The following is a 9,734-nucleotide window of genomic DNA, read 5'->3' on the forward strand; positions in this document are numbered from 1 at the left end:
AGTTGAGAATTTCCTTCCCACCAGCAGGTGTGGCTACAGGCGGCGCTGCACATCGGGAGGGAGATGCAGAGTCACTAACCTTTCAGACCAATGGTGAATATTTGAGTGTGTGCCTTATGCTTATCTGATGCTCTGCGTACCCTGTTTTGGGTAATAAAAGGGATGCATCTCTAGACTCTTGATTGGTTTCCCAGGTCGGGCAGTCTCGCATTTTGGCTGGGATGACCTTGGCAGTGTCGTGGGACAGGGGGTGTTGTGACTCACGGCGTCTTGTGTTCCCCCAGGCCCGCCTGAACTGTAAGCACTGCGGGAAGCCTGTGATCGACGTGCGGATTGGCATGCAGTACTTCTCCGAGTACAGCAACGTCCAGCAGTGTCCACACTGTGGCAACCTGGACTACCATTTCGTGAAGCCATTTTCCTCCTTCAAAGTTCTCGAAGCGTATTGATGAAAGCTTTGCTTTAGTCATAGCTATTTTATTGATATTATTACTTTATTACATATCTTTTCTAGGGAAGCAGACTGCGACATTAATTTCTTCTCTAATTCAGAGGAGAGCTCCTTTGTGTATGTGTGCCACTGCAAGGGCGCTGCCCCTGCCCTCTCTAACTCCTGAGTGTTGGTCTGTGGTCGTGACCAGAGCCCACCTGGGGCCTCCTGTGAGTCTGGGGGAGTGGTTCACTATCACTAAGAGTCTCTCATGCAGCTTTTAAGGTGGTGGGGAGGATGGGGTGAATTTGGGAAAGGGATTATGTGGTGGGAAACTAAGGGCATGGTAGGTGCTGGGAAGAAACTCTTACTAAAGCGTTAACTGTCTGCAGACCCGCTTTTAGATCTTCGCTGGGCCTTGGAAAGAACACGAGACAAGTGAATGTAAGTCTGTGCCTGGAGAGCTGGTGGTGGGTTAGTCCACCTTGGTGCAGTGCTCTGCAGCGCACCTGACCTGCAGGTGACCCTCACTGACAGATTATTTGAAAGTGAACGTGAGCCCTGACCCTATCCCTGTTGCAATTTAGCAGCCAGTTTTCATACTGAAAATAATATCCAAATTATAAGACATATGCAAACTGTTGGTGTTGCACTGATTTTTAAGGTAAGCGGACCTGTAACAGAGAATATGCCAAATAAATTTGGAAATGATGCACACCGACTCAAGAGGGCAAAAAGGCAGAACCTTGTTATTTGAATTGTGTCTCTGAAGTTGGTCAAACGCTTAAGGAGAATCCGTGAGTAATGTGATTTGGGCAGTACTGATTTATGTAGGTCGTGCACTGTCCAAGTGCCATTTGATGTCAGATCCTTCTCACAGGATAAATCTCACAGCCGCAGACCCCAACTGCTAAGTTTCAGAACCAGTCCTTGCTCTACTTATCTTCCCCCCAGATTGCTGTGGCTGCATTTTACCCATTTAATGCTGAGTTTCCAAAATCAAAGATTTGACCCTAAGAAGGAAAGGAGAAACTTATCTGTGGGGCTATGAGAAAAAAAAATAATGTTAATATTTCTTTTTAAAGTGTGTTTCATTTTGGAAAGTCACTGATTGTAATGCATAACAATATGTTTGAAAATAGATTTTTCAAAGATCTCCATGACACCTTTCCTTTGGTGAAAAAGATGATAATTTATAGAATATGATTAAGTCAGAGTATTGAGCTTACCGAAATACAGCCTTCTGTTCACTAGAGTGTGATAATTTAAATAACTGGCACCCCATACCTTACAGAACTGCAACTGGAATATGATTTCTCAAAAATGAATTTGATAATTTCAAGTAAAATACGCATATATGCTAAAAGGATGCTGAGAATACGATCCTTCTATGGGTGGCTAAATTTGGGGTTATGTGAACATTTTCTAATACTTACTTCATTTATACCATTTTTTCCTCAGAAAAACAGTTGTTTTTCCTCTCAGAAGTGCTTAGGCATTATTGCAAGTGAGTTTCAGTTCTGCTGCCTGAAATATTTGATGTTTTGTTTGAAAGAACACAGCATTAAAGAACCCATAGATTGACTAATATTCTTCATCTTTCAGTTTGGATGATTGTAATTCAGCTGATCGTGTCTAGTTTGATGTTTGAGGATCTGAAAAATATTTCACAGTAGGGGGAAATGCTCAATGTCTGAAAGAAGCAGAAAATTGTTGTTGGTCTGACAGCATTTGATGCAATGAAAAGAGGTCTGTAAGACATAGCCCTTGCAAATCTGTCTTCAATACACAAAACTGTGACTGAATTAGCTGTTTCCCTGTTGATTCTTTCATGTACCCAGGTATAAAAATTGGTGAGTTTCTCTTGTCTTCAGAGTGCCATTGGATTTTATTTCTGAATTTAAAATGAATAGTAAAATATTTGTAATGCTGTTCTTTAACCCACCTAAATCTTTAAAGAGAAACCTGCTTATATTGTTGTTCTGAAGCTTAAAGTTTACATCTAGATCACACTCAGCAAGGTCCTCAGCCTAAACCTGCCACACATGTAGTGTCTGATGCATTCAGTGTTTTGTCCTTATATTGTTTTCTACTGTCTGAAAAATAAGTCTGATGAGCTTTCACTGTAATTGAGTAAAATTTGTTTTTGGCCTTTATTTTGATGATTAAGTTAGGATTCTAGGATGCTGAAGTTACATAAAAGGAGAGGCATAGATATTATTTTTGAGAATGTCTTTTGCCTTTGAAGCATTGCATTCTTGTCTAAATTTGCAAAAGTTTAGCTGATTTTGTATGTAATTGAGTATGCAACCATGTGAAGAATAAATCTTATTTTGGAAATCTGCTGACCTTAATATTTTTTCTCTACACTTTCTCCAAATACTTTGCTCTGAATACCTTGATGGGAATTGGAATATATCAAAAAAGATGATTATTTTTGTTGTGGCTTGGATATTAAAGGGTATTAGTTACCCAAGAGATACATTTTCTGTTTTTCTGACAACGTTCAGTGACATGAACCCACTCATAAGTGACTAATAAGTGATTTTTACCTACTTTTTTATCTAGTGTTTATTTTGAAGAGTTACATTACCCTGAACAAATGAAATTACCTGCTTTAGTTTTAGTGGGAAGACTCATTCTGATCATCTCATCCTTTGCTCTTCAGGCCATCTCAGTCCTTCACTCTCCTCTGGCTGCCTCTGCAACAGTTGATAAATGGGGATGACAGCTCAAAAGATAGACAGCCGTGAAGTTGGGGAGTGGGGTGAATTAACCCATTGCAATAAGAAAGAACATTCCCCAAACAGTCTTTAATTTCCAATTTTGTAAAAGAAGCTCGCTCATTTTTGGAGTAAAAAGTATTTTCATATCTGTTTAGGGGGGAATTAACTCATCAGGAAAGAATATTGTTAGGTGTTTAAATCCTAAAACTAACAGATGTACTGACACGTAACTTATTAGATCACCCAGACTAACTTGGTGAAATCTTTTGTTTTGTCTTGTAAGACCCCTGCTTACCACGCTGCCTCTTCTCCTGTGCCCAGATCAGTTTGCTTTTCTCTTAACTCCAGTTTGCTTTTCTCTTTAGTCTCATGATAGCAGCTGTTGGGTAATTTTAGTTGGAGGTTGGAGAGGAGGTAAGGAGAAAGTGCTCTTGTTCAGTGTTTTGGTTCCTATAAAAAGGATGCTGCCTGACCCAGTTCATCTCTATGTCCTGTTGACTTTGTTATCATTCCAGGTAATTTGAAGAAAATATAATAGATGTGCATCATTAACACCAGCTCAAAAATATATTCTTGTCAGTAAAGATTTCTTGTCAAGATGTCTTGGATTGCACTTTTGTTACGGGAAGACAGTGTAAATAGTTAAAGAATGTTGATAAAATTGAAACATTTGGCTATGGAATTGTGTGGTGTTAGAAGGTTTCTGTTTGTGAACTGTATGTATTAAAAAATAAAATTTCAGAAACTAACATTGTATTCTCTTTTTAGTGTGTCACTTTATTTTTTGTTGGGATTCTGGGTTTTTGAGTTTGGGATTGTTTGATCAGAAAAGATAGTAGAGAAGACTTTCTGAAGGTTTGATCACTATTCAGATAGCGATTTCAAAGTCACTACTGCATCTAATAAAAACTGAAAACTTTTTATGCTGTTTGAAAATGGTATGTCACATGTAAATTCCTTTTGCAACAAAATAAACATTCTCTGTAACAAATTTGGTTCCATATGGATAATCCACAATTACTGTTCTGGTTACAGGGAACTCTATTGAATAGGTAGATAATCCTATTCTTCAGTTTTTGTTGTTGTTGGTCTGTAGCAATTTTCATAATGAAAAGCCTGGATTACATGCTTCTTTATTATAAGAAAACGAGAACTGAGTTGTACTTAAACTTTTTGCTGACTTGATGCACTGTGATCAACTAAAGCTTATCTTTCAAATCTCCTTGTCCTGTTCATTTCAGATATTATTTTCAGCCAATGGATTGAAATCCACAAAATTGTTAGAACACAAAATAAGATGTGGGAATGTGGCTTGAGGAAAGAGTCTCCAGTTGACTCAAAGCCTGTCTAGTGACTTATTTACTACAGACATCTGAGGCGTAAATTTTATTTAAAAGCCTTAAGGACTTGGGAAATTGTGATTTCTACTAGTGATTTTATGTCAACAAAATTCCTTTGCAATTGTAAGGAAAATACAGTTCTTACTATAATAGAAAGAAAAAAACCAAAGTTAAACAGTTATTAAGAATTAAGTTTAATGAAAGAAAAATCTTATTTGCTCTTAGTGGTTTCAGTTTCTTTAAATCTTGCTTATATTTTGACTTAAGCCACAGTTAGACTGCTAATTATTATATAGGCTGTTTCTCTAGTAAAGAGTTAAATTTTGGAAGAAAAAAAGCTTTTCTTGAGCTTTTTGCTCTTTTCACGTTCTTTCTGCTCTCTACACCTGGGGTAAACCTTATCTAATGAATGTGAAATATCTTTGAAGACAGTAAAGTGTTGTACAGATGTACTAGAAGTAATGTGTTGAAAAAAATTTTTTTTTCTTCTAATGGCAAGCTTTAGCACTGTGATAATTACCTTATATAAGCTTGATTTGGTATTGCTAATCCTCAGGGACAGCAAAAGTAAAAATAAACAAAGCATTTTGTCTTCTAGAGTTCAGTAAAAACACTGATTATTACATTTGTCAGTGTCCAAATGGAACTGTCACCATAGCACCATTTACTGGTGATGGACGCCATGCCAGTGGTTCTAATATGCTTGTTTGAAAATTTAGATTAGACTTTAAAGTTTGAAAATTTAGATCAGACTTTAAAATCAAGTTTGGAGCTCTCTAATTACCTAAAGTTAATTACCTAAGTGCCTAAAGTAGAAAACTTAATAGCCATAACAGTCACAGAATTTAGAGATAGATCAGAATTTAGAGCAAGGACTGTGTATTCTGTTGTATTCACATAGTATATGTAGATATATATATATTTAAATTGAAGTATAGTTGATTTACAACATTCTATTAGTTTCAGGTGTACAACATAATGATTCTATATTTTCATAGTTTATAATCCATTTAAAATTATTGTAAAACATTGGCTATATTCCCTGTGCCGTACAATATATCCTTATAGTTAATTTATTTTATGCGTATAGTTTGTATCTCTTAATCCCATAGCCTCCTCTGACCCCTGTCCCCTCCCCCTCCTCATTGGCAACCACTAGTTTGTTCTCTGTTTTGTTATATTTGTTATATTCATCCCTTGTTTAAGCCTCATTTTAGAGATAAACTGAGGCCCAGAGGACTTAAACTTAGATAAGTTCTCATAGATAACAGCTAACTGGGAATGAAGTCTGGATTCCCTCTCCTGGTCCTCGAAACGGCATCAGCTGAGAGAGAACTTGGGGTTTGTTTGACAAGGAGGTGGACTCACAAGGTACAGTAGCCCTGGCTTCAGCAGCGCGTGCTGACATGGGAATCATTCTGAGAGGCCTTGCTGAACCCCCTGCATAAGGGCGACAGGCAAATTTGAAAGCACCCCCTATTTTTAGAAAGAGGAAAGCAAATGGGAACACTTATAACTTAACACAGGGAGAAATAATATTTGAAATCAATAATAGTGTATTTTACCTCATTTTTGGTGCATTCATTTGTTGACATCTGTTCCCTTTTGTTAAGATCAATCATTGCTTGAGAAGAACTGTGTCTGAGTGTAAGGTGGCATTTTTACAGTTTACACTAAGAATCCATCATTTCATTGACTTTGGGATCTTGGAGATGATCCAGACATGTCAGGCTGTCGAATTTGGTAGCTTTGGTCTGTCCAGTTGGGGCAGTTTCCCTCTTTGACTAACTTTTTAAACAGTTGCACTTGGTCTGTTTCATTTTCAGTTCCTCACTATTTTGTCTGATACTCTGGTATTTCAGACTTTTTTGAGTTGCTAAACCTGATGACTGTACTCCACACAACCATAGGGGGAAAAGTGCTGGTTGCATATTTGAGAGAATTAAAAATTTTCATGGTGAAGAGGTTATCTCCTGAGCTAATAATTAGTGATATTCCTAGTTATTGCAAAACTGTGGGTTGGCAATCAGTGCCTTACACTTTCTTGCTATTTCCATCACATTAACAGATCACATATTTTTTTGAAGCCCTGATGACACAGCAAGTGGCTGATGAGGAAAGGAAGCCAGGTGAAGTCCCGAGGCTAGGGTTTGTCTGAAGCTCCAGGACCCAGTGGCTCTAAGAAGAGAGTGGTTTGGGCCTAGAGAGAGATGGTGGCAGTCCGGGGGCTCTTGTGAATATTTCAAAAAGCTTAATGGAGATCATAACGTTGCCTACCACAAGACTGCACAGGATATCTGAAAGGTCAGTTTATTTTTGGCACGAGTTATAACAACCTTGGTTGTCTCAAGCTGCTCAGAAACTCTGGCAGTAGCATATGCCTTTGATGAATAATATATGAGAATATAAATGAATTAACACCTCATAAATGCTGTTTATTTTACAGATGTATCCTTTCAAAACAAGATAGATCATACTAGATGAGGGGTGGTCTTTGGTCATGGAAGAGTTTGGAAGATGTCAATTTTTTAGTGTCTGCTTTTCCTAATCCTTTTCCTTTTACCTGTTGTGATGTGATATGTTGACCTTTGCTTTCTTTTTTTCGTACCTGCCCATCTCTTTTTCTTCCCTTGTCCTTTCTCTTGCCTTTCCAGGTGCATCAACAGGAAAGCCTACTGGCAAACCTAGAGACGAGTTGGTCAGTAAATCAAGAAAGTTAAAAAAAAAATTCCTGCAGTTGGCACAAAGACAAGTTGATCAATGGAAAGACAGAGTCCAGAAGGAAACCATACTTAACATATATAGACGACTAATTCTTGACAAAAGTGTCAAAAGGGCTCAATGAAGAGAGGATAATGTAACAAATGGAGCTGGGGTATTTGATATCCATATGCAAAAACCAAACAACCAATCAAACCTGAATCCATACTCATACCTTATTTAAAAAATTAATTCAAAGTGGAATGTAGATCTAAATGTAAAATCTAACAATGGATAATAGGATTTTATTAAAATTAAGAACTTCTCAAAAGACATTGTTAAGAAAATAAAAAGACAAGCCACAGACTGGAAGACAAGGACCTGTATCCGGAAAATAACGAAGAACTCCTAAAATACAGTAATAAGAACACTTTAAAAAGTGCAAAATATTTGAACAGACACTTTGTCAAAAAGAAAAAAGTAACAAACACATGATAAGATATGCAATGTCATTAGTCATTAGGGAAATGCAAGTTAAAACCATAATGAAATGCCACTACACACCCATTGGAATCACTGAAAAAAAAAATGAATGTCAGTTGCTGGCAAAGCTGTGAAGTAAGAAACATATGCTGCTGATGGAAAAAAGTTTGGCAGTTTCTTAAAAGTTAAACATACACCTTATTCTGTGTCCCAGCCACTCCACTTCTGTATGTTTACTTGACAAAAGAAAGCACGTTCACCCAAAGACGTGTTACAGGGGGTTATAGCGGTTTTACTTGTAATAGCCCCAAAGAGAAACAACACAAACGCCCATTAACAGGAGAATGGATGAACAAAATGTAGAATACTTCTCAGCAATAAAAAGTGACAAACTATTGATACATGCAACCCGGATGAGTCTCTGATCAACACTGAAGAGAAAGAGGCCAGAGGTAAGGAAAAGTACACACTGTATGATTCCATTTATGTGAAACTTCAGAAAACGCAAATGAACCTATATTGACAGATCAGTGTTTGCCTGGGGATGGGCAGAGGAATATTACTGTGGGGGAGACAAAACTGATTACAAAGGGGCCTGAGGAAACTTTTGGGGTGACAGATGTGTCCATAATCTTTATTATGAAGATGGTTTCATATATATGTCAAAACTTACATTATACTTTAAATATGTGTAGTTTATTATGTTAATTATACCTCCCTCCATAAAGCAGTGAATTCCCTGCTCATGACTTACATACCATAAACATTTTAATTAAATTTAAATCAGGAATATAGTCATTGGACAGATTGGGTTGTTTGTCTTAATGTGTGATTCCTGCAGTTGTAGGACCATGCTGACTTTCTTGCAAAACCTCCTTTTGTGATGCATTCTGTAAGGAAACTTCCCATTTGGTTCTCTTCAGAAAGGAATGAGAACTTAGACATACGAGAAACAATATAATTATACCAACTCTCTAGACTTTTGGGATTTCTGTCCCCTCATCTTTTACTGTATTATCGCCTGTGTTTAACTTAATATTTTTGTGTGTATATGATTGTCCTATCATTCCAAAATATCCTGCCGAGTTAGCAAAATATTTTCCTTATATAATTATATGTCTTTGATTTGTGTACTATTTTTGTCAAACTACGTTATTGCAGTGACAAGTATAACTGCCATAAACCAGTTTGGGAACGAACACGACTAGCTTTTGGTAAGGACATAGCTTTACTGGGGGAAACCGTATGCAGACCCTGACTAATAGAAGCTACCAGCCACTGGCATCCATCGACCTGAGGTCATTCATCACAGTGCAGTTTTACAAAATGAATTGGAGTCAGTGCAGTTGCTGGACTGGCTAAAGAAACATCAATTGAGGGAGATTGTACTGCTCAAGCTCTCTGATGCCAGCTTTCCTCAGCTGTAATATTAAGTCTCTGCCTTGAGGTAGGGGCATTACAAAGTGCTTAGTGCGATAAAGTGCTTTAGCATTACCCTGGCATGTAGTAAGTGCTAAAAATGTGCCTCATTACGATCATGTGTGTGATTTCCGAGAGCATTGTCATCATATTCGGGCAGGAAGGGCCTTAGAGATTGACTCCACTCAACTATTTTACAGTGAGGAAAGTGGCTCCACACACACACTCAATCAGCAAGTGGAGCTGAAGGCTGTGCGTCTCCCTGGCGAGCTGGCAATGCTAAGGCCGCTTCCCAGGAGGCTTCTTCCGCAGGGGCTCCTGACAGGCTGGAGAGTCTCTAATACTAGGGGAGGAACTGCAGGCCGTATGTCAGGCTCATAAAGGAGCTGCTTCGGAGGGCAGCCGTACTTTGTCAGAGGCTGACCATCTTCAATAGCTGTGAACATCTTTAAAAGACATTTGCTGAATTCTGCTTCTGAAGTTTTGGTGTTCCTCCGCACAGCGGAAATCAGGGGGTGTAGGAAGCGAGGTAAAACCAGGCCTCAGGCAATGAGGTAAGAAGGGCTGAGAAGGTTGTTGGACTAGTAACGAGATGAAATCTGATTTGGTGAGGAGGGTTAGAAATTTTGTGAAATT

The 9,734-nt window shown here is 38.1% G+C and overlaps 1 protein-coding gene across 2 annotated transcripts in view; it reads left to right on the plus strand.

Annotated features, from left to right (window-relative positions):
- The window catches only part of HECA (hdc homolog, cell cycle regulator), a 37,016-nt gene extending 33,111 nt beyond the window's left edge, over window positions 1-3,905 (plus strand). For both annotated transcript variants that reach the window (XM_072965929.1, XM_072965928.1), the window contains exon 4: window positions 285-3,905. In XM_072965929.1, the coding sequence (XP_072822030.1) occupies window positions 285-449 (165 nt within the window). In that variant the 3' untranslated portion in view covers window positions 450-3,905. The remainder of the gene's footprint in view (window positions 1-284) is intronic.
- Window positions 3,906-9,734: the final 5,829 nt, after the last annotated feature.

The sequence above is a fragment of the Vicugna pacos genome, chromosome 8, assembly GCF_048564905.1.
Source record: "Vicugna pacos chromosome 8, VicPac4, whole genome shotgun sequence".
In the NCBI taxonomy this organism is placed as follows: domain Eukaryota; kingdom Metazoa; phylum Chordata; class Mammalia; order Artiodactyla; family Camelidae; genus Vicugna; species Vicugna pacos.